This window comes from Rhinatrema bivittatum, chromosome 11, assembly GCF_901001135.1.
Source record: "Rhinatrema bivittatum chromosome 11, aRhiBiv1.1, whole genome shotgun sequence".
Taxonomy (NCBI): domain Eukaryota; kingdom Metazoa; phylum Chordata; class Amphibia; order Gymnophiona; family Rhinatrematidae; genus Rhinatrema; species Rhinatrema bivittatum.
In genome coordinates, this window is record NC_042625.1 from 10,385,704 (window position 1) to 10,411,470 (window position 25,767).

At 40.9% G+C, this 25,767-nt stretch overlaps 1 protein-coding gene across 2 annotated transcripts in view; it reads left to right on the forward strand.

Annotated features, from left to right (window-relative positions):
- TTC28 (tetratricopeptide repeat domain 28) overlaps positions 1-25,767 on the forward strand; it is a 2,190,403-nt gene that overhangs the window by 2,065,699 nt on the left and 98,937 nt on the right. For both annotated transcript variants that reach the window (XM_029572102.1, XM_029572103.1), the window contains exons 15-17: positions 17,830-18,009; positions 19,972-20,692; positions 23,298-23,422. In XM_029572102.1, the coding sequence (XP_029427962.1) occupies positions 17,830-18,009; positions 19,972-20,692; positions 23,298-23,422 (1,026 nt within the window). The remainder of the gene's footprint in view (positions 1-17,829; positions 18,010-19,971; positions 20,693-23,297; positions 23,423-25,767) is intronic.

Below are 25,767 nucleotides of genomic sequence, written 5' to 3' on the forward strand. Positions count from 1 at the left end.
CCTGGCATTTAACATACATTGACACATTAACGCTGGTTAGTAAATAGATCCCATAGTCCCCATGATTCAGTTTTACATATAACAGTGCTATATACACTGAATACTTTGGTCTTGTTTTTAATTAATTCACTCTTGCAGTTCTTATTTTTACCTTTCTATATACAATATAACATACAATAACTACAGTGAAAGGTAAATTACTGTATCAGATTGGTTTTCCCCACATGTGATATGCAATATAGTTATTCTAGAACTGGAAATTAAAGACCTAATGCAAAAGTTGCATTTCAGTGAGATGTTGATTAGAGAATGGCATTTTATTGCAATTAACAGATTACAAAAGAAAGGAACATCAAAGCGGTAAGTGAACTGCGAATGTGTTAAGGATAAGCAGAATTAGAGGAAGCCTGAGCAGATATGAGCAAGGGATGAGTTGTGTGAAGTGGACTGAATTTTGTACTGCATAGAACACTATGTCAGAATTCTCATTTTCAGAAAATTAGCTGAAGGGCATAAGTGAGTTTAAGAATACATCTGTAATACACAGGCTCTGGGAAAACCCTTTTTCATTCTGTGAGTAATCATTTGACAGAAAGGCTAACCTGAAAATGGTTTATAGGTCATAGCTGTCTGGCCATTTAGCAAATATCTAGGCACTTTCCAGAGTCAAATTATATTATGCTCCAGTGAAACAGCCTTATTTTCTCATATTTTCTTGTGCTATGACAGATATGTAGAAAGAGATCAGTCAACTAAGCTGGAAAATATTTAACTTTCTTCCTCCCTTGTACCTTGGTGAATGCAGATTTTTTTTGGTGAATGAAAAAACAAGTGGCTTTCCAGGTTTACAGGCTGAATAATTAGTTTTGTAAATAATTCCATGGGATACTGTATCTCCTTGTTAGGAACCAGGTCATCAGTCCTGGTTTTTTTGTATAATTTCTTTATTCATTTTATATGATAGGAAAAAACAGCAAAACATTTCAGTTACAATCATGTAGCTCAACAATTAAAGTCAATAATGCAGTTCAACACAGAAAGATTTAAAAGAAAATAGAAAAATTCCCCCCTCCTATATTCCCCTATTCCCACTCTTCTCTCTCCTACTGAATAAGAGCCACCCTATCAAGACTAGAAATAGTAATTAATACCCCAGAAATATAACTTTACTCTTGAGCAATGTTATCACTAATATTTGATATGTTAATAGTACCTGAAATATCACCCAGTGCGAAGAGGAATCTTACCTTTTACAGAGGAAGGCAATGTTTCTATAAACACACTCCAGATCTTAGGGAACATTAGACTCTTCTTCCCTTTGGACCTAAGACACCAAGATTTAAAGTCCATCATTAGGAGCTCAAGCATCTCTGAAAGCCAGAAAGTCATTGTGGGAGCTTCCCTAATAACCCACTTTGCCAGGATACACCTTCTAGCAATACATGGTCCCTTTATAAAAGATGCAGTTTCCCAATTGTTAGTCTATTTCATCAGAAAGTATTCCCAAAACGCTGACTGCGCTGGACCATGAATCTGCAAGTTTTCAGAGAAAAATTGCCTGACCTCTTCCCAGAACTTCTATATGAGTGGACAGTCCCTCAGACCAAAGTTCAGGGCACTTCAGACACCCCGGACTATCAATTAACTTCGTTTGATGTGCCCTATGGGAGAAAATTATTAGTGTATGTATAACTCTCATGTGCTCTTCCCTGATCAATATTGAGGGTATATTTCTATTTAGTATAATCAAACTGTCAGACAAATAATAGTCTTCCAGTTCTGCTCTGAAAATAGTAGTCCACACTGTAGCTAAGGTTGATAGCATCCTATAAGTAGTAATTGAGTGAAGGTATTTGTTCAAACTAGCTGACTGTTTTCTCCCTTTGTATAAATCAAGCAGTCTTTGGAATGGACCTGAAGAATGAGAAATCGACTTACTGTTAATCTGTTTGGAGATAAAGCTAGCAAGTTGAAAATATTGCAAAAAACTCTTTTGCCTGAAATTTGAAATGGTCTTAATAGTACTGAAAGGAAAATGTCTTTTTATTTTGATAGTCAATGAAATCATTAAACAACATTTGGCCAGGTTGGAATAATTGTATAAAATTTTATTCAACGCACTCGGCGGAAACCTTGGGTTCCCACACATAGGCAACCAAGGTAAAATTTCCCAAGTAAGCAGTAATAGCTGCCTCACAAATCACATTATTAGTATCAAGATAATCTGGTATATCCCTAACACCCACATGAAGCAAAAAACTTAAACCATAGGAATAAGCAAAACATTCCTCTGCGCCTACATCTGTAAATGAGGTACTACCAAATAACCAGTCTCCCAACACATATAAAGGACTAGTGATATTGTAATATCGTATATTAGGGAAGCCCCAACCTCCCTCAAAAGGAGGCACCATCAGCCTTACGTTTCTGCCATACAAATCTTGAACAAATCTTCTGTGGTGTCTTAACATCTTTCTTGCATAGTATTAACGGCAACATTTGCAGGGGGTATAACAATATATAGATAAGACATTTTGAGTAATTTCATCCAACCTTGAGTGCAGAATTTGAATTCCTGGAGAATAGGAGGGATATTGGCCCTGGTGACTTTTCCACCCTACACAAGGTTCTTCCATGGTCCTGCGCGCACACCCTAAGTTCCTGCCGAAAGTGATTACAGAATTCCACCTTAACCAGTCCATTGTCCTGCCCACTTTTTTCCCCAGGCCTCATTCCAACCCAGAAGAAAGGGCGCTGCACACACTGGATTGTAAAAGGGCCTTGGCCTTCTACCTGGACCAGACAGCAGGCCATAGACTCTGGGGATGGCTGTTACAAGCAGACTCTTTCCACCTGGCTAGCAGAATGCATCGCCTTCTGCTATGACCAGGTGGGGCTGCAACTGGTGGGCCACGTCACATCTCATTCTGTTAGGGCCATGGCCACTACTATGGACCACCTGCATGCAGTTTCCACGGAAGAGGTCTGCAAGGCTGCAACTTGGCGTTCTCTCCATATCTTCGCAGCTCATTATTGCTTGGACAGGGACAGGAGTTATTTATTCATTTATTTATTTGTGAGTTTTCTATACCAAGGTTTGGTACAAGCCTTCACTCCGGTTTATATTTGCAACAACTTTTACAGTATAACGTTAGTAGTAGTGATACCAGAATAACAGTCATAATAGTGTAAGCAAGTATACAGTATAACATTAATAACAGTGGCAATAAAGTAACCGTTATAACAGTGTAAGCAGTAGATATTAAGTTGTAGTTGAACATCAATATAATATTAATAACAGTGGGTGTAATGTATGCTAGTTTGAAGGTAGTACATTAAGATCTTGATATGAACAAAGATAGACAGTACAATTAACTTCAAACCCTAAGGTGAAAGAAGTGTTTGGTGCTATGCATGTGATTGTGTTTCTGAGTCTCATGTGTCTGTGTAGTTTAACCAATGCCATCTTTGTAGGCTTGTTGAAATATCCATGTTTTTAGTGATTTTTTTGAATATTTTTGAATTGTTTTGCATCCTTAGGTATTCTGGTAGTGAGTTCCATAGCTGGGGTCCCACTATTGATAAAGCTCTCTGTCTTGTATTGGTTAGTTTGGCGGATGAGACTGGGGGTATTGCAAATAGAGCTTTGTTTGTGGATCTTGTGTTTCGTCGGGGTTTATGTTGTTGAAGAATGTTCTTTAGGGTGGTGAATTCAATGTTGGTCATTTATTTATGTAGGATCGTTAGTGTTTTGTATTCTATCCGTTTTTCGATGGGTAGCCAGTGAAGTTCTTTTAGTGTTGGTGTGATGTGTTTGAATATTTTGTGACTGATTAGAATTCTTGCGGTGGCATTTTGAAGAATTTGGAGTGGGCGTGTGGTAGTTTTGCGGAGTCCAATGAATAGGGCATTGAAGTAGTCGAAGCTTGTGAAGATCAGGGATTGGAGAATGGTTCTGAAGTCTGGTGGGTCAAGAAGGGGTTTTAGGTGTTTAAGGATCAGTAATTTGTTGACGCCTTCTTTAATTTTCATAGCTGTGATGTTTGAGGTTCAATTCAGGGTCAATCCATATTCCTAGATCTTTGAGGTGTTCTTTTGGTTTGATGATGTTACATCTAATACCATGGTGTTGTAGGTGTGTTCTTTGGAGTTTTTTCTTTCAAGCAGAATGTATTCTGTCTTGTCCCATGTTGAGGCATAGGCTCATTTGATTTAGAAGGTTCTTTATGTTTTTGATATAGGTAGCTGCTAGTTTGAGGGTATTTTCTAGGTTGTTAGATATAGGGATGATTAGTTGTATGTCGTCAGCATACATGAAATATGAGACTCCGAGACGCGATAGTAGTTGGCATAAAAGGAGGAGGTATATATTGAACAGGGTGGCAGATAGTGCTGAACCTTGAGATACTCCTGTTTCAAGCGGGATTGTTTCTGAGTTGATGTTGTTGATGTTTACCTTGTATGATCTGTTCTGTGGGAAGGAGGTGAACCATTTCAGAGTTATGTCAGTCAGACCTATTTCTTATAGATGGTCGATTAGGCTTTTATGATCGACTGTGTCGAACGCCACGGATAGGTCTAGTAGAATTAGTATGAAGCGTTGTCCATTGTCAAAACCTCTTAGGATTGTATCTGATAGCATTAGTAGTAGGGTTTCCGTACTGCAGTGTTTTCTGAAGCCGTGTTGTGTTGCATGTAGTATGTTATTTTGTTCTAGGTGTTCGTTTAGTTCTTTGAGAACTACCTTTTCTGTTAATTTAGCTAGGAAGGGTAAGTTTGAGATGGGTCTACAGTTGTTTAGATCATTTGGGTCCAGGTTCTTTTTTTTTAAAGATGGGTTTGATAGTGGCCATTTTAAATTTGACTGGGATTTCCCCTTCTTCCAGGGATTTGTTGATGATTGCTGTGATGGTTGGGGTGATAGTTTGTGAGATTCCTTTTAGTGTTTGAGTAGGAATTTTGTCAAGATCATGGCAGGCTGGGTTTAGTGATTTTAGTAGGGTTTCTTTCTCTTTGTATGAGACTGGTTCGAATTTGGACCATGATGATAAGTCTTTGTTGGTTATAACAGATTTGGCCAGTCTGTCCTCAGAAATCTTTTTCAGCTATGAATCCAACTTACCTATGGCCCTATTTTGGGGTTCAAGCTGTTCCCTATGTTACCAACAGCACCTCTGTTGTTGTGCCCATTGGCAGCTAGCTTGGTGTCTGTTGGTCCCATTGGTCTCGGGTCCAGCATGTAGCTAGGGGTCCACCCACTAACATCCTGCTTGTCCTAGGAGAAAGCGAAGCTGCTTACCTGTAACAGGTGTTCTCCTAGGACAGCAGGATGTTAGTCCTCAGAAATCTTGCCCACCACCCTGCAGAATTGGATTCTCCTGGTTTGTTTTCTTTTTTATGTGATCTACTTAAGAGACTGAACAGAGACCCCACGTGGACACTGGGCATGCTCAGTTTTCTGTGCCGGGCTCCATCAGATGTTGTCACCCACATGTGAGGACTAACATCCTGCTGTCCTAGGAGAATACTTATTACAGGTAAGCAACTTCGCTATATAACGAAAAATAACCCTTGCCGTAGTTACACAATGTTAGGTTCTATCTTAGGAGTTACCATCCAGGAAAGAGATCAAGGCGTCATAGTGGATAATACATTGAAATCGTCGGCTCAGTGTGCTGTGGCAATCAAAAAAGCAAACAGAATGTTGGGAATTATTAGAAAGAGAATGGAAAATAAAATGAAGGATGTCATAATGCCTCTGTATCGTTCCGTGGTGAAACCGCACCTTGAATACTGTGTGCAGTTCTGGTCCCCACATCTCAAAAAGGATATAGCTGCACTGGAGAAAGTGCAGCGACCAAAATGATAAGGGACATGGAACATAAGAACATGACATACTGGGTCAGACCAAGGGTCCATCAAGCCCAGCATCCTGTTTCCAACAGTGGCCAATCCAGGCCATAAGAACCTGGCAAGTACCCAAAAACTAAGTCTAATTCATGTTGCCGTTGCTAGTAATAGCAGTGGCTATTTTCTAAGTCAACTTAATTAATAGCAGGAAATGGACTTCTCCAATAACTTATCCAATCCTTTTTTAAACACAGCTATACTAACTGAACTAACCACATCCTCTGGCAACAAATTCCAGAGTTTAATTGTGCGTTGAGTAAAGAAGAACTTTCTCCGATTAGTTTTAAATGTGCCACATGCTAACTTCATGGAGTGACCCTAGTCTTTCTATTATCTGAAAGACTAAATAACCGATTCACATCTACCCGTTCTAGACCTCTCATGATTTTAAACACCTCTATCATATCCCCCCTCAGCCATCTCTTCTCCAAGCTGAAAAGTCCTAACCTCTTTAGTCTTTCCTCATAGGGGAGCTGTTCCATTCCCCTTATCATTTTGATCTCCCTTCTCTGTACCTTCTCCATCGCAATTATATCTTTTTTGAGATGCGGCGACCAGAATTGTACACAGTATTCAAGGTGGGGTCTCATCATGGAGGGATACAGAGGCATTATGACATTTTCCATTTTATTCACCATTCCCTTCCTAATAATTCCCAACATTCTGTTTGCTTTTTTGACTGCCGCAGCACACTGAACTGACGATTTCAATGTGTTATCCACTATGACGCCTAGATCTCTTTCTTGGGTTGTAGCACCTAATATGGAACCTAACATTGTGTAACTATAGCATGGGTTATTTTTCCCTATATGCATCACCTTGCACTTATCCACATTAAATTTCATCTGCCATTTCGATGCCCAATTTTCCAGTCTCACAAGGTCTTCCTGCAATTTATCACAATCTGCTTGTGATTTAACTACTCTGAACAATTTTGTATCATCTGCAAATTTGATTATCTCACTCGTCGCATTTCTTTCCAGATCATTTATAAATATATTGAAAAGTAAGGGTCCCAGTACAGATCCCTGAGGCACTCCACTGCTCACTCCCTTCCACTGAGAAAATTGTCCATTTAATCCTACTCTGTGTTTCCTGTCTTTTAGCCAGTTTGTAATCCATGAAAGGACATAGCCACCTATACCATGACTTTTAACTTTTCCTAGAAGCCTCTCATGAGGAACATTATCAAACGCCTTCTGAAAATCCAAGTACATTACATCTACTGGTTCACCTTTATCCACATGTTTATTAACTCCTTCAAAAAAGTGAACAGCTGCCCTATGAGGAAAGGCTAAAGAAGTTAGGGCTGTTCAGTTTGGAGAAGAGATGACTGAGGATTGATAGGATAGAAGTCTACAAAATCATGAAAGGACTTGAACAAGTTAATGTAAATCTCTCAGATAATAGAAGGACCAGGGGGCACTCCATGAAGTTAGCAAGTAGCTCATTTTCACTCAGTGCATAGTTAAGCTCTGGAATTCATTGCCAGAGAATGTGGTTATAGCAGTTAGTGTAACTGGGTTTAAAAAAGGTTTGAATAAGTTCCTAGAGGAAAAATTCATAAACTGCTATAACAGTAATTAATAAGCAATAGTAGCTTAGTCACTGTTGGAAACAGGATACTGGGCTTGATTGATCCATGGTCTGACCCAGATGGCATATCTTTTGTTCTTATGTCGACTGACAAAGATCCCACTTGATGTGCATGTTCAATCCAAAGGTAGCCCACTAAGTTAGTCAGGCCCAGCTCTGATGGCAGCCATTGTTCCAGGATCTCATGTAGCTTTACATCAGAGATATATTCAGAAAAGCCCATGAACCACAAATTAGATCTTCTGGACCTGTTTTCAAGGTCATCTGAGCTCCGACCAATTTTGGAGCTTATTTACTTTTGCTGTCAATGCGAGCAAGTCGTCCTCCATGAGGCCTATCCTGCCTTCAATTATTTTGAATCTCGATTGAAATTCTGACAGGGATCCTTTAATCTCCATTATTTTCGCTGAAAGATCATCAAATCTAGTAGATAAAGCTGCTACCACTGCTGTTGTATGATCAGCCATGGCTGTTTCATTTAGCACTTCCGTTGGAGTAGGGTATTTAGTGGCAGCCATTTTCCCCTCTGATACATTCAATTTCTCCTTGTCTTTTTTTGTGAAACGGGTAAACATACCTCAGTATTTAACTGCTCACACAGTCCAAGATGATCTGTAGCCACTACCAAGGATAAATCGCAGGTAAGAAGAAATGTTTTTATCTACATGGTATTGGATCTAGAGGGAAAGCACCCAGAGCCCTGGGAAATACGTCTTCCCCAGTTCACCACATCACGTGACCCCCCAATATCAGTCATGTTTATATACAATCAGCACTCTGAAAGTGGATCTTTTTGTGAAAGATGCTACATACCTTCCATAGTAACTTTTCATCACTATATTTAAAATAAGTAATAAATGCAACTTTATTCATATTTTACCAGCCTACATTTTTCGATGCAACACTGATAATCAATTTCTGAAATCAAGTTTGAGAAAGCAGCAGTCAACTACCAAAATATGAATTAGTTTACCATCATCACTGGTCAGTCTTTTTGGCCATGCTCAGTATGACTAAAGTTAAATTATACAGATTATAGATGTTTACAATGAACTACTGAGCATTATTTTAATGCAGCACAGTAGCATACAGGTTGTTGAGCTTGTTTATACAACACCTTCATATCAGGTGGTCTTATATTTTTGTTAGCAAACTGCTGATTGGTTTTAGCTTGTGGCACAGGGTTCAGAGCCTTCTCACTGCAGTCTATAGTGACAAACACTGCTGAAAAAGGAGCAAAATATAGTAGTTGGTCTTTTAGACAGGAAGTATTTCCTCATGGAAAGCGATAGTGAAGACAAAAATGGTAATAGAATTCAAAAGGTTATGGGATAAACACAGAGGATCCCTAGTGGCTGAAGGATGGACATGAAGAAAAGGGGTAACCTGTGTTAACGAGCAACCTGCACGGAGTGGCATTTACTGCCTTTAACAGAAATTATGTGAGCAATCTGCATGGAGTGGCAGTTAGTACTCTAAGCGACTTACTGGGCAAACTGGATGGACCATTTGGGTCTTTATCATCATTTACTATGTTAGGTACTGGTTTCATTAGAAGTTCACTTTTAATAGTCCAAAATCACTTTCAGTTACCTCATTACTAGTGGGGAGATAACCAAACTGATATTCATACCACGTTTAATGCATCAGAAATTTGATGTAAATTGAATAGTGCTTAAATCTGTAAGCAGCACAGGGTTCACAGTTCTCGTGTTGACTGCCAAATAATTTGCCTAATTATAATTGATCAGAATTTTTTTGGAGGGCCTAATGAAAAGTTATTCCTACTCTTTTAGCACATCTAAAAAGCAGCTTACTATAATATTTTTATTTCTAGTTTCCTACTGTGTAACTATCAAACATGAAATGTCAAATGCTAGGCGCTTTCCATTGGAACACGGAGAACTAGTGGCTACATGTCACTATAGCTCAGACAGAATCTCATTAAATTGCCCAGGAGCAGCAAGTCAAATGAAATATATATTAAAAGAAAAAGAAGTTTGCAAAAACAGCAAGCCCCCTAGTGGGTAGCTACTCTTGTCAAGCTGGTCTCTGCAAGGCAAAGACAAGTCTGAGCCCACGCTTGAAAATTTAGCTGCAGAGCACAGTGGCTGGCTCGCAACAGGCAGTGCGCTGGGGGAAAGTATCCGCAGTGCGCTGGTAAACAATATGTCAGGATGGGATGGACATTTTTTTCTCAGAAAGGCTCCCGAGGCTGTCAGAGAAGACTGAGCCTGCTTCACACACTCCAGCTGTGAATGTGTCTACAAAAAGGACAAGAAAAAGAGGAAGAGGTCAGACAGCACATTTAATTCCTTCAGAAAAAAATCTATATTTTCCTTTAGTAGTGTTACATTACTTTATTACAAAAGGAGGATCAAATATTGTCAAGGCTAAAGGCTTTTTTCCCTTACCGTTTTGTGATTTCTTCTTCTTTCATCTTGTTATTAAAAGGGCTTTCTTACCTTCTCTAGTTATTTCCTATTTTTGTATTTTGATTGCTACTTTAAGTTTCAACTTGTTTTTAATTCTTGCTGTTAAATCATTCAGCATTGGTATTCTCCTGTCCGCTGTTGATTACCATCTTCAGAAAGAATTCTACTGGGACTCCTAGCTCTTCTTGCCACAAGTAACGTGCATGTCTTCTTCTCATCACAGTACTTGTTTGCTTTTCACCAGAAATGTGTATATAGAATGGCCTGAAGAGTAGAAATGGCAAAATCTTGCTTTAGGTCTATTCACAAACTCAACAAAAATGTTTGGTTTTGCCAGACTTGTGTGTCTGTAAAAGGATCTGCTTATCATGAACGAAGGAGGGATGTATGAGGAAAAATGTAATAGATCAATTATGCTGTTTTTGTGTTTATGCTCAATAAAAATTGTTTCCACTAAATGTAATACATCAAGACTGAAATTTTGTGCCATAGGTAAAACCCCACTCCTCTCTACTTTATACCTATTGTAATTTCACTATTATTGATGGAGGATTCAGTGCTGGAAACTATATGAAACATCCATTATGGACTGTGTTGTGTTGGTTTTACTGTACAATTATAATATGAAAATGCGTGAAAAGATGTAAGACTGGTATAATTCAAACTATTCCATTAAACGCCAAGTGAATGTTTAGCTTCTAGCAAAGGCGTCAGAACATAATAAATGAACGCATTTATTCTCTGCTAAAGTTACTATTCAAGATTGCCCGATAGCTTTAAAAGTTATTTTCCTTTTATAATGTTTCATAACAGTATCTATAGGCATGGTCTTACTGCTGTAAATAGTTACAAAACCTTGTGTTCAAATGAACCATGTGTGGTCACAGACCCTCAAATGTGACCATGTAGTGCACATCCCAAGAGTAAATCTGTTCACCTAACATGAAGAGATGAGGAGCTCAGCCATGTAATTGCAGTCATTACACAGAAATAGTGTTACTTTGGCCTTTGGCCTTTCAGCTTGACAAGTTTCCATCTGTTTGTGTTTGGTATGCTGTGCAGTCTGTATATGCAGTGACTCTAGCAGAATTTGAAACTATTGGCCTCCGGGTGCCCACAGGTATGTCATTTTATGCAGGGGCGTAGGGTCATTAGTGCACAGCAGTGCACCTGCACCACCAGCTTGAAAAGAATGTGTGCAGTGCACCACCAAACTGAGCCTGTCAGATCCTGACAGCCATATAAACTGAAAATACGCTCCAGTGCGTCAAAACTGCCTCACATCTACCATGTGTATAAATAAACAGCAGCAGGTACCGCTTTTCATCATGGTCTTGTTTATTTTGCTGTTTCATGCTTATGGGATTTTTAAAAAGTAATTTGCTTGGCTTTGTATCTACACCTCCAACAGGACCTGAATCTTGGAAATTTTATCAGAAGCTCTGCACTGGTCTAACTTCCCAGGAGTTAGGGAACCAAGGTTAAGTTCCCCCTGGAAAGGGAGAATATTGAAAAGCTAATGAAAGGACTGATTTTCTTCTCTCTCCCCCCCCCCCCCCCCCCCCCCTGCAAGCTCTGGTCACTGGGCAGGTTAGCATATGAGAAAGTGTAGCACTTCTCATTTTAAATTTTCTCGTTCTGCTTTAACACCTCCTTCCCCAATAACCTTTTTCTGAGTCCCTATATACAGCCCTTTCTTCCTACTGAAGAGGTTGGCCTATTTTGCTTTTGTTTCTTCTGCACAGATTGTTGCAGAGAAAGTAAGAGACCACTAGAGACTTGGGCTGGGAGAGGGGAAACACACAGCTAAAGACTTGGGCTGGGAGAGGGCAAACACACAGATAGAGACTCTGGCTGGGAGAGGGGAAGCACACAGCTAAAGACTCAGGCTGGGAGAGGGCAAACACACAGGTAGAGACTCTGGCTGGGAGACGGCAAACATGCAGGTAGAGACTCTGGCTGGGAGAGGGGAAGCACAGAGCTAGAGACTCGGGCTGGGAGAGGGGAAACACACAGGTAGAGACCCAGGCTGGGAGAGGGGAAACACACAGCTAGAGACTCAGGCTGGGAAAGGGGAAACACACAGCTAGAGACTCGGGCTGGGAGAGGGAAAACACACAGCTAGAGACTCGGGCTGGGAGAGGGGAAACACACAGCTAGAGATCCCGGTTGGGAGAGGGGAAACACACAGCTAGAGACTCGGGCTGGGAGAGGGGAAACACACAGCTAGAGACTCGGGCTGGGAAAGGGGAAACACATAGCTAGAGACTCGGGCTGGGAGAAGGGAAATACACAGGTAGAGACTCGGGCTGGGAGAGGGGAAACACACAGCTAGAGACTCAGGCTGGGAGAGGGGAAACACAGGTAGAGATTTGGGCTGGGAGAGGGGAAACACACAGCTAGAGACTCAGGCTGGGAGAGGGGAAACACACAGGTAGAGATTTGGGCTGGGAGAGGGGAAACACACAGCTAGAGACTTGGGTTGGGAGAGGGAAAACACACAGGTAGAGATTTGGGCTGGGAGAGGGGAAACACACAGCTAGAGACTCGGGTTGGGAGAGGGAAAACACACAGCTAGAGACTCGGGTTGGGAGAGGGGAAACACACAGCTAGAGACTCGGGTTGGGAGAGGGAAAACACACAGGTAGAGATTTAGGCTGGGAGAGGGGAAACACACAGCTAGAGACTGGCTGGGAGAGGGAAGAAGGCTAAAGGTTAGATAGCGAAGTTAAGTTTCTAGACACCATAAACGACTGCTTCATAAACAACCGGTCTTAGAAGTGACAAGGGGGAGCTACTTTAAATCTAGATCTCCCTGGAATGCAGGATCTGGTGCAAGGGGTAATGGTGGAGGAGCTGTTTGGCAATAGTGATCATAATGCAATCAAATTTGAGGTAATCACTGGAAGAGAAAAAATAAAACTACAGCAACAAAACCTTTTAAAGGGTCGCTATGATAAGTTAAGGATACTAGATAAAAGGAAACTAAAAAGAATAGTTAAACAAGTTGTCTGTATGAGGAATGGAGACTATTTAAAAATACCATTTTGGAAGCCTAAATAGAGTGCTCAGAAAGGGGCTATCAAAGCCAAAAAGGCAGGTTTGGAAAAAATGGAAAACAGGACCTAATGAGGAAAACAGGGGTACCCTCCCCCTTGGTACAGACTATGGATTACTCCTATACTTGGGGTGGGGAGTACCACATGAGAAATTATATTTACTAATATGATTTATCTTTGGTTTCATAGCCTGAGTGGGGGATGAGACGGTCCCGGTCACCCCAATACCACAATTCTGTGCCCTTCCCAAACAACCTCTCACTTGTGGCACCACAGACCAAAATCATCACACCAGAATAAAACAGTGGTTAACCCTTCTACTAATATTGTGTAAGTAGCCAGTAAATCCAACCAGAAAATGAAATGGGAAAAGTACAGTAGTGAAGTATAATATAAACTTGCAGTTTTCTCATTTTATATCAAGCGATGCAAAAATAACACTGGGTATGGCCTGTTAGTGCAACCAACTTACTCATATGGATACAAAAAAATTAGGGAACGCTAACAGAGAAAAGTGAGGGAAAGGCAGTGAAGTACACAACTTTCAAAAATTGTCCTTACCCCTGAGCCTTCAAATAAAGGGGTGGGGTGGGGGGAACAGATCCACCCCAATGTCACCAGTTTATAAAGGGTGCACCCTGTCCCAAACACAAAATTGTGTGGGGAAAAACAATCAAGAAAAAGAAGGTCCTCTTGATGGTGGAGCTGACTAGATGAAAAACCAAATAGATGAGCATTGCAGTGTGTGGAAGGTCTCTCTCTCTCCTGGGGAGCTTCCCCAAATGGTTTACTTGGTACTAAAAAAAGCTGGCCTGATTTCAGTCTCTTACAGAAAGACTATGGTCCACCATTTTTTTCTTTCCCAGCAATGGTTTATGCTTGACTTTGACTGAAAAGCTGAAGCAATTAAGATGAGATACTGAATTTGGGGACACAGGCAAGGAAATAAATCTTCTCCTTCCTTTGCTAAAATACTCTTTGTGCAAGGTTTAGATTACTTAACTCAGTCTCTTGGAAGGGTGATCCAGCCATATGCTCCTGGGCCTGGATATCTCTGGAAAGGAAGACTATCAGCTCTTAGATCCTGGCTCCTCTGTCCCTTGTTGGGATTTTGCATGTAGCTCTGCTGTGAAGTAAGAACAGCTGTCTGTCTTTCTGTTTTCTTAGAGCACAGACTTCTGCCTCTCCCTCTCGATCATTAGCTATTCAGGAGAAGAACTGATTTCAGTGCTGCCAGATGAACTTTCCTCTTCCTGGCTGCAACTCCTGGCAGTCTCCACTCCATGCACACAGACTGAGCCAGCCAAATTGTAACTTTTCCACCTTAAATGGTCTCCCAGCATTCCTTTAGCTTCCTCCTCTGTTGACTATGTAGTGCTTCTCTCTGGGCAGGCTAAACAGTATAGCCCTTTTCCCAACTTGTTACATTGTCAGTGCTGGATGCTGGCTCTTGCAGAACATTTGTCATTCACCGGAGTTTTTGACATATTTTTATATTCCTTCACTTTTGCTGTGGCAGTTTGCAGTCTCTGTAAGGTTGAAATCCCCTTTGTGACAGGTCCAAAACAAAACTTTTGGGGGGGTTAGAGTAGGGCTGGGGGGGGAAAGGTAGGAAGGTCAGGCTAGGGGGAAGGGAACGGAGGAAGGCAGCGCGGCTCGGCACATGCAAGGTGCACAATTGTGCACCCTGTTGCGCGTGCTGACCCTGGATTTTATAACATGCGCGCGTGCCGGGTAGCGCGCGCGCGCCAGGTAGAGCGCACACATGTAGACTGCACCGCATGTAATAAAATCTACCCCAAAGTCTCATGCCTAGAGGCTGATGTACTAAGTTGTGAATGGTTTCATAAATTTATTTAACAGCTTTTCTATACCGACATTAAAGTACACATCATATCGGTTTACATGATAACAAAAGGTGGAAATTACAAATAACAGGGAAGGGGGGGGGGGGGGGGGTGACAACTAAGAGAAGGTTGAAAACAGCGAACCTGACAAACTGAGTGAAAGGCGAGAAACAGGAAAGCGGTAACAAGATTAACGAGTCTGAGAGTTAAATGTGATTATGCATGGGGAAAATGGAAAATACTGCACATAATCATGCTTGCACATTTTTACTTATGTTATTTGCAATTTTTCCACACCTAATTTTGCATCTGTGAACCCATTTACAAAAATTATCCAAAATTATTACTGAGCTGAAGATTCATGCAAATCAGCTTATTAGCAATTGTACTGTAGCAAAAGTATCTGCTAAAATCATGCAAAACCATGATTTAATGTAAAACTTAGCTACACCTGAGAAAGGTGTAGTTACATTTTTTGGCAGTGAAGGCTGTAATTTTTACACAGTTTTTATTGCCAAAAAAAAGTGCCTTCAAAGCCATTTGAATAATATTTAAATGAGTTGATACTGCCAGAAACAAATTCACAGTATTGGCTTATTCCATCAATCCCTTCGTAATGGTATCTGAAGTATGGATAAAATTGTGTTAGATAAATTAGAAAATATGGAGTGAATTTTCAAAGGAGTTACATGCATAAAAGTAGCAATTTTCAAAAACCCAGTTTTACGTGTGAAAATTCTTTTGAAAATGGCTTCCTTAGAGGGTAGTAATCAAAATAATTTATGCACATGTGTAAGTGGGCTATTGAGAATTGCTATGATGTATGCTATTGAAGGACCTGAAGGGATTTTATGAAGGGATTCTTGTTCTCTAAAGCATTCAGGATGAACTGGCACAGTGCTTGTAGTGTATATGCAGGCTGCTCTGTTTTTGTTGTTATTTTAGCATATTTCGTTGTTTATATTTTAATTTATGTTTGTCTTTTGTGAATTCATGTTTTTTCTTAGTGTATGGTTTTATATAATTTGATATTTATTGATGATGTTTGTGTTTTATATTTTGAAATGTTTTATGTTTATTTTATGAATATCATTTGTTACCTGCCTAGAAAGGCAGTTTGGTGGGATCTAAATATTATAAATATATAGTCAATAGTTACTTACTTAACTGCGGGTGAATTTTAAGAGTTGCTCATGTTAGAAAGCCCATAGATGCGAGTATATGGACAAAGTATAAGCAACTCTCATTTTAAAACTGGAAAATTACATGCATATATGCACATGTACGAGCAACAAAATGTGTGAAGAAAAGATGAATTTGGAGCAGGGCCAACATTTCTGCGTGTCAATCCTGATTTTAAAACCAGTGAATGCATCGCATGTCGGACTGTTACCAGCACACATTTACTTCTGCTCTTTATCAGGTGTAAGTCAGAATAAAACTGACTGGGTGAGTGCTGTTGGTAAACTGGGTAGAGTGCCGGCTGAAGAACCAGAGGGATCTTGATGACCTAGAAAGAGACTGGGCAAACTGGTGGACTAAGTGGTCAAACTGGTTATTTCCTTCACACATGTATATTTTAAAATGTGCTGACTGATGCATGTAAAAACTGACAAGTCCTAAGGAAAGATATGCTAATAATGTTTCCTTGTGTAAGTGTTTAAAATTAGGAGCTGGGGAGGAGGGGTTTCCAGTGGGTAGTTGGGGTATTGGCATCTGTTGGGACACGCCGACGTAATTACCTTTTTTCCTAGTTCGTTCCCAATTCGTCTGCGCCCACATGTTATAAAATAGGATTCCCGCGCACATATGCGTACCGGATTTTAATATCTGCGGGTGCATATGTGGGCGGGTGGCATCTTCCACTCGCAGGGGGGGGGGGATTTTTCAAATTTCGCCCAGCAACGAGATTTGCATTCTTCCCAGTTCCCTCCCAGTCCGCTTCAATAAAGGAGCAAACTGGGAGAGAATTTCCCTAACCCTAATCCTGTCCTTCCTCCCTCTTCCCCTCTCCTCCCTGTCCCCTAAACCTAGCTATCCCCAAATTTTTTATTTTCATAGTTACTGCTCCTGCAGAGCAGAAGTAAACTCTGTGTGCTGGCCGGCTGCCGGTGCGCGCTTCCTCGGGACAGCGGCTAAGGGTGCTGTCCTGGCCCGCCCCTCTGCCCCGCTTCTCTCCGCCCAGACCGGCCCACCCCTTTTATCTAGCCCGGCACTTCAGCGCGTACCCGAGCCCTGTGGAAAATGCACGCGGCGCACGCAGAGCCCGGTCATGTGTGTAAGCCCCGAAATGTATGCATACAAGGCTTTTAAAATCCGAGCTTTAGTGATATAAAATTCTCATTGATTATTCCTAGACTTAATTATTTCTTTCTTTGAGTTCAATCATCATAGCAGGAACCACAACATGGAACACCGTGCCCTCTGAACTGTGCCAGGAACCTTGCCACAGAAAATATAAACAAAACCTAAAAACCTGGCTGTTCAGAAAAGCAAACCCAGGACTGACTGCTCACGTCACTGCTAACTTTCCACTTGTTCCCCCCCCCCCCCCCCCCCCCCCATCTTGACCGGCTCTTACTCCCTAGAAAAGCTCTCCACTGTATTTTTGCCTCTATGTAGATTAAATTCTCGGTATATTGTGTTACTTATAAGCCAATGATATCTATTTTATTTATAAAAAAAGAAAAAAAAATTGGTTCCAGTTGCTAAGTTGATTGTTAAGCATTCTGCATGTATTGCTCCGTTTACTATCTCATTGTAAAGCCTGTTGCTGCATTATTGTTTGCTGTAAACCGAGGTGATGTGCTGCACGAGCCGCGGGATATAAAAATCTCTAAATAAATAAATAAATATCATTTTCGCTCTCCTCCCATCTCCTTCCTAAAGCCAGTTGCATAACGTTGTAGTGTACTTTTATTGGTTTTGTTTCCTGCCCTGGGCTTATAACGCTACAAACTGCTTTTTTCCCTTGTTCCTCAGGGATTGATGCACTCCTCCGGTCCTGTAGGACGACATCGGCAGCTGGTATTAGTTTTAGAGGGAGAACTTTACCTCATCCCTTTTGCTCTGCTGAAAGGAAGCTCCTCTAACGAATACCTCTATGAGCGATTCAGTCTGATTGCCATCCCTTCCATAAGATCTCTGAATCCAAACGCCAAGGTACAGTCCCTGCTCAGCTTCAGATTATTAAACAGCTACAGAAAAACAGCTGAGAAAATGCTGCAGTTCTTTGTCTCTTTTATGCAACAACAGATGTATTACTATAAATTATGTGACCAATATGATGTCCTAAATATTTTCTAAGTGATACTTTGTTCTCTATGACAAATATATTACTAAAATTACCTCAAAAAATGGGCATATTAACTTCGGAGAAGCTAATGTTAGATAGCAAATACCAGTTACTTTCTCTTGATCTTATGATCATATGATCACAGAGCAGCAAAATGAACAGCATTTTCTTAAATAAGCTAATTAGAAATTAAAAGAAAATTATTTAGAGCCCCGTTTTTCATTCTGGTTTGTTTTACTCCCAAGGAGATATTAAAACTTACAGTTTTTGAAAACAGCTCTTGCTTAGTCATCCCCCTTCATAAATCTAAATGTAACAGGGTGCTGCTGTGCTGCCTATCACCATGCAAGCTTTTTGCTGATGTATGTAAAATGTAGATGTAGTACAGACAACTGGAGAATGAATTTGATCTACAGAATCAAGGGGCGTGGCCATAATAAATGGTTTGTCTTTATTCCTTACAAAAACTGTTTGGATACTTTGGTGACTGCTTTCGTGAAGCACAATAGAAACCTTTTTCCTCTCGTCTTTGGCTGTTTAGTATATCATGAAACAAGGCTGCTTTAAAGCAGAACTGTGGTTCGTATTTCTCATTATCTTGTATGCAAGCACAATTCTACACTAATCAAGCTTGAGATATCTGCGGGTACCTGCAATGTCCTTGGGTACTTTTCCTCACTCACTGTGCTTTGCAACAGTTCTCAAAGTACATATGTACTTTCCCCTTGACACTTCCCTAAGGAAAAAGTATCTGCTGAAATTTGCATCTGCTTTTTCTGTGCATATTTGTTTCCTGTAAAGCAATGCACATATCTGTAAATATGCAAAACCTCATCTTATAGAAACATATAGAAACATAGAAATGACGGCAGAAGAAGACCAAATGGCCCATCTAGTCTGCCCAGCAAGCTTCACACATAATTTCTCTCATACTTTTGTTTCTCTCATCTTCTGTGGCCTCCCCCATCCTAATCTCACCCTCGGACCTGCCCACTGTTTCCATAGGTAAAAGTACGCAAGCTCCCTCCCCTCCGAATATCCGACGACCTAATACCATCTTTCGAACAACATGTCTCATGTCACTCAGAGCACTCTATTTAACCTGTTATAGTATTATTATATTATATTATATTATATCGTTACCGCAATGCTCTTATGTTATTCACTGCTAAAGCTGCACCTCTGTTATAGAGTATTCACCTCTGTTTTACTGTACTGAGTTGTTTACAATTTGTTGTCTGTTTTTACATTAGTTGTCTGTTTTACATTAGTTGTCTGTTTTTACATTAGTTGTCTGTTTTACTGTACTGAGTTGTTCAAAATGTAAACCGGAGTGAAGGCCAACACTAATACTCCTGTGTAAAAAAAACATTTAAATAAATAAATAAATAAAATGTTATTTATCTCTGCACATACTTTTTACCTGTGCAAAGGGTGGGCAATTTTCAGACAGTCTGTTCAGCTAGGTTCATAACCATGGAACTGGATAAATAGCTTTTGAAAATAGCCCATCATATGTTAGCTTTTATGCTTTATAGGAATTACAAGACCAACCTAAGAATAATCCAAAAATGTTGTGGTACTTGGGCCTTCAGCATCACATTAACTTGAAGAAGAGACCTACAGTATGTTAACTCAAAAGCCCATGTACATCTTTGAATTACTTTTACATCAGTCCACTAAGAGCTAGTAAAAACCTGCAAAGCAGCCAGTAGAGTCCAAGAGAAATATGATTGCTAGTACTCTGCACTATATAAATTATGAAGGAGCTGCAGTTCAGTAATTGTTATTATAAAGTAATTCAATAAATGTTTGTTTCTTCTTTCTAGTGCCACTTGAGGAAGAATAATGCAGCTTATTCCATGTCTACCTCAATGGCAGCTGTCATAGGAAACCCTGTGCTCCCTTCATCGGTAATGGATCGTTGGCTGTGGGGGCCTATGCCCTCTGCAGAAGAGGAGGCTTATATGGTATCTGAATTACTTGGATGCCAGCCTCTTGTTGGTAATATAGCAACAAAAGAAAAGGTCATGAGTGCACTCAGTCAGGCAGAATGCGTCCATTTTGCTACCCATATCTCCTGGAAGCTTGCCGCCTTGGTTCTAACGCCGAATATTGACAGCAATCCAAGTAGTGGCAAAAACTCCTTTGGAAATACGTATACAATCCCAGAATCTCTTCAAATGCAAGATGATGCAAGTGATGTGGAGAGCATAACGGATTGCCCCCCGCTTCAGGAATTCCTTCTCACTGCAGCAGATGTTTTGGACCTCAGGCTTCCGGTTAAGTTAGTGGTTCTTGGATCTTACCAGGAATCCAACAACAAAGTCACAGCTGATGGTGTCATTGGCTTAACCAGGGCATTCTTGGCTGCTGGTGCTCAGTGTGTCCTTGTGTCTCTTTGGCCTGTTCCTGTGGCAGCTTCTAAAATGTTTGTCCATGCCTTCTACTCATCCCTTCTGAATGGAATGAAAGCAAGTGCCTCCCTCACCGAAGCGATGAAAACAGTCCAGAGCAGCAAACAGTTCTCTCACCCATCAAACTGGGCAGGTACTGTGTGAACAGCTCATTTGATTTTTCACTACTATTTATCATTTCTAAAGTACTACTAAACATAAAACTGTCACCCTGGAGAATCCTATTTTTATTATCAATTTTCTAGAGAACTGTAGGGTTTATAAGAAGTTTCAGATTGACAACATTGGCAAATACCCACAGAGTTTATAGTATGGTTAGTGACAATTGAGCTTTTTCCACACTGGCCTACCAACTTATCCCAACCCTATTCTGTAAGTTCCATTTCCAGGAAGTGAACAGGTGGATCCATTTTCCATTCTAATTCATTCTTTAACCTTAGACTAGGTCAGCTGGGAGTGATGCAGGGAAGTGTTGGATTCAAATCTGAGCTTATACAACCAATATATTATGCATGACCCATTAAACGGTGGCAAAACGGTAAATCATTTGGGTCACTGCTAACTAAAGTGTCAAGCTTCTCCACTCCACTGAGCCCTCCATTTTCACTGGTAAACCCAAACAATTTGTGAACAAGTATTAATTTAAAGACATGATTCGCTCACTGTCAGGGAGCAATGCTCAGCTTCGTTTTTTGTCAACTTAGTGATCAAAGTGAATGTTGGCCAAAATCACTCCCATTGGGAGTTCCTAATGAAATTTATAATTTGTACCTCATATTCTTCTAAAACAGGACAGCTATAAATGATGATAGTTCTGATCTATAGAGCAAAACATAATACAGCATGCTGTAATCATTACTGATGGATAGTTTGACATAATGGAATGGAATATTTGACATAATGGAATATCTGGTGTCATATTATCACTTAAAGAGTTCCACACATTTTTTCATAGTAAAAAGAAAAAAAACTGAGCATTTCAAGAATAGGAAAAACAAGAACAATGGTATCCTATAAAGTAAAAAACCTACGTTATTTAGTCCATTAATATTCAGGTATTTACATTAATCTGGTTATCTAGCAAGAAATATTTTTCCATAAAACCTGCAGGCACCTGTAAGGTTGAGTCTTGTCGGTCCTTATATTTCTAACATGTCCATAATCTTCTATTTATTTTTTTTATCGCTATGCTGTAAGATATGTTACTTATTCTAAATGACTAAATAATTTAATGATCCTCCATATCTCATGTTTCTGCCTTCTTAAGTATACAGCATATATTGGACCGGCTACGTGGCCATGCTGTGCAAGGCTATGCAAAGGGAGACAGCTTTGATTCCCTGCCCAGATCTTCCATTCCCTGGGCCAACAAGGACTAGGAATGCTATAGAGGCAGCATTTACAGCCTCTGGGGGGGGGGGGGGGGGGAGGGAGCCATTGTCATTACACAATGGCAACATCTAGAGTCTGATATAGAGTCCATAACTGCAGGGTTCCAAATGGAACCCTGATACATGGCCCTCGGTTGCAGTGTCGGGATGAATAAAGTTTTGTGTGTTGAAGCATGCGAGTTCAGGGGGGTGGGGAGAAGACCCTGGGTAGTTCTAAGTGAAGGCTCGTGGTGCCAGATGTCACCCTCATTCTGACTAAGCTGGAAGCCTAAAGGAGCAGGAAAAACTGCTGGGTCAAAAAAAGAGAAACATATACAGCATCTATTGCACAGAGTCCAAGAGTAACTGAATAAAATACCATGGTTGCCTTGTTAGGCCACTTAGATTATGTAGAAATAAAGATTGAGAAGCAAGTTGTAGGTGATGCTTTTTTATTAGTTAAATCCATTTGTGCCTAACTTTTGAGACCTATGCTCTTTTCATCAGATCAGTGCTGTAAGAAATTATAAACATGTACATTTATTAGTATAAACTTTGGCTGTATTACATAGCTGAGTATAGAATGAAGTAAATAATTTATGCCAACTATACTTGTATCAAAACTTTTAGAATCAATTAAGTTGATACAAAATCATGCCGGGAACCATGCGCTCAAGGAAGCACGTGCAGACTTTGAAAAATCACTCCCAATATGTACATGTACAGTGATGAATAAGCATTAAAGAGTACTCCTGCACTGCATTTCTATAAATACTGCATAATCTACAGCAGGGGTAGGAAACTCCAGTCCTGGCCTGGTTTTTTTGCACATCCGCAATGAATATGCATAAGATATATTTACATACAGTTGAGGCAGTGCATGCAAACATATCCTGAAAACCCACCCTGTTTGTGGCACTTCACCATCGGAGTTGCTAAACCCTGACCTACAGTGTAGTGTCCGTGTTAGTCTATGTAGAAATAAAGTTCTACAAATGTAGATAAATCATGAAACTTCCCCCTGAATAGGCCTAATTTGTGCAGTTTTTAGTTCTACTGCAGTCACCTTACTAAACTGGCCACCAAAACCATTCTGCGCATATTTTTTCACTAAGAATTGCAGCAGGTCAGTGCTAGTTATGGAAAAGATGTGCAGGAGAGAGAAGCCAAAGGTGCATAATTTAAGGTTTTTGGACACTGGACCTGAGCCAATAACTGCTACAGTACAGATCTCTACCTGGTATTCCAACATCTAATACATAGAGCAATGCAAGATGACGATAATGAGGCGAAAATGTAAAAAAAGGAAAAACGTGATGCACACTCTAAACTTTTATGCAAACGTTTTGACCATTTTTTCTTATGTAGGTTTCATGCTTATAGGAAGTGATGTGAAACTGAACAGCCCCTCATCTCTAATTGGACAAGCTCTGACAGAGATCCTCCAGCATCCTGAGCGTGCACGAGACGCCTTACGTGTGTTGCTACATCTGGTGAGCATCAAAGAGCTATCCAACATGAAAAACGTCAACCACGGCATTATCACTTCCAGAAAAGACGGCGCCGTAAACACCTTGTATCATTAAGGCATTTGTCTTGCTCTTGTATAGGGTCCAAAAATAACATGGAAACATTGAAATACCAATTGAATGGTTACAGTTTATATTCTAAGCTGCAGGATCTTTGAGTGCCTCCTTTATGAATACAGGGGTAGGCCACAGGGTCTAGATGGCATTGACAAAATAATTTCTTTTAGCAAAGATTGTAAATGTTTTATAAGGCATTGATCAGAATGGGGAGGCCCGTAACAGTTTGAGCCCATGGCCCCTTAATTTCAAGCTATTTGTCTTAAAGCCTGATATTCAAAAAGGCTGATCTCCTAAATATCGACCCCTAAGTTAGACGCCTGTTTTCAGCCAAGCTTAGGAATATAAATTTTCAATTGAAAATTCACATACTTTTTGGGGACCTAAATTTAGATTTATTCATTTTCCTAGATTCAGGCCCTTAAATTAGGGGCCTAGTTCTGAAAATCAGTGCTAAGCTCTTAACTTTGTTTCCCTGCCCTAACTGTGCTCCTGTAGTCACCCACTTTTTAGGTGCCTAGTGAAACTAGAAGCCTAAATATAGGCACTCAACCCTAGTACATTTTTAAAAGGGCCCTTTTTAAAATGTAAAGGATGCCAAAGTTAGGATCCTAAATCCTTTGAAAATTGACCCACTAGATCTAAAGTAAGGGATGTGCACTTATGGCAAAACATGAGTGCTTGATATCAGCACCCAGAAGAAAGATTGTCTGCTATACCTCTTGCCCTCCCCATGCCCATGTCCTGCCTGAGGCACTGTTAATCGTCTTGGGCACTTTTCTGGGTAATCACAGAATGCTGTGTTGCACTTTTTCTTAATTAAACATTGCAAACTGTGCTGTGCTACTACCCAAGATATATAAAGTACTAGCATCTGTACCTGCTCTATGCCCAGGCGGCGAGCCTTTTTATTGGCACATATGCTCTTGTATGGAAGCGTTAGCTGAAAAGGAAAAACGAAATTGTTTTCACCCAGGGCAGGGGACGTGGAGGCACATTTGCTAAAGCCAGGGCTGGCAAAGTTTATAGAATTTCCCTAGAAATTCACTGTAAAAGTGTCCCTTCCACATACACACACCCTCATACAGGCTCCCTCACTCTCTGGCACACACACACATCCCCTCATATAGGCTCCCTCTCTGAAACCCACACTCAAGCATCCCCCGCACTCCCCCTCTTACCAACCAAGCTGTCTCTCGTACTCCCCCACACCCCCTCTCCTCTCTCACACACACATTCTCTCTCACCGGCATCACCCTCCCCTCATATAGGCTCCCTCTCTCTGAAACCCACACTCAAGCATCCCACCCACCCACCCTCTCTTAACTCCCATGCTCTCTCTCTCACCCTCACACCACCCCCCTCTTAACAACCATGCTCTCTGTCACCCCCCCCCTCTCTCACCGGCATCCCCCCCATGCTCTCTTTCGCATCCTCCTGCTCTCTCTCACCCTTCCCTCCCTGACACACATTCTCTCTCACTGGCATGCCGAGGGACCCGCGCCGTTTGTGGCGAAGATGAAGTGCCGGCGCACCATTCGCGGCACACAGGGGCCTTCCATTTTCGCCTTGAGCAGAAAATAGCAGCAGAGACCCTGGCATGCCGCGAACGGAGCGCGTCCCACAGCACACGCTCCGTTCACGGCGAAGATGGACCAAGGGTCCATCAAGCCCAGCATCAAGCCCTGGTGCATCAAGCCCAGCATCAACAGGATACTGGGCTTGATGGACCCTTGGTCTGACCCAGTATGTTGTTATGTAAATTTTAAAATTTGAATATTCAAACCTACAAGTGTTGTTTCCCAAACCCATCCTGTCTTCACCCGTGGGAACGTCTCCTCTCAGTCTGGCTACAAGTAAACTTGCAATGGAATATGCTACAGTATTTTGAGCCAGACAGGCCAATTTACCCAGATAAATGGCTCTGAAAATTGGCCCGAGGGATGGTAATTTTCAAAACCATTTCTGCAGATAAAACAATCCTTTATCGCACAGAACTGGGCTTCTGCAACACTACCTGCCTGATATGCAGGGAAAAGTCCATCACAGGGCCCCTTTGTGTGCATATTTTTAGCCACAGTTTGAAGAGGCATTCTTGTGAGGGGGATTGCAGCAGGGTTTGGAAATGCACACACACTCCTGCATGTTCAAAATTATGCATGGACCTTTCCCCCCAAAAGAGATGCACACACAGTAGCAGCTGTAAATATGTGCGGGTAGTTTTGGTGAAATAATTTTCTACGGGAAATTGG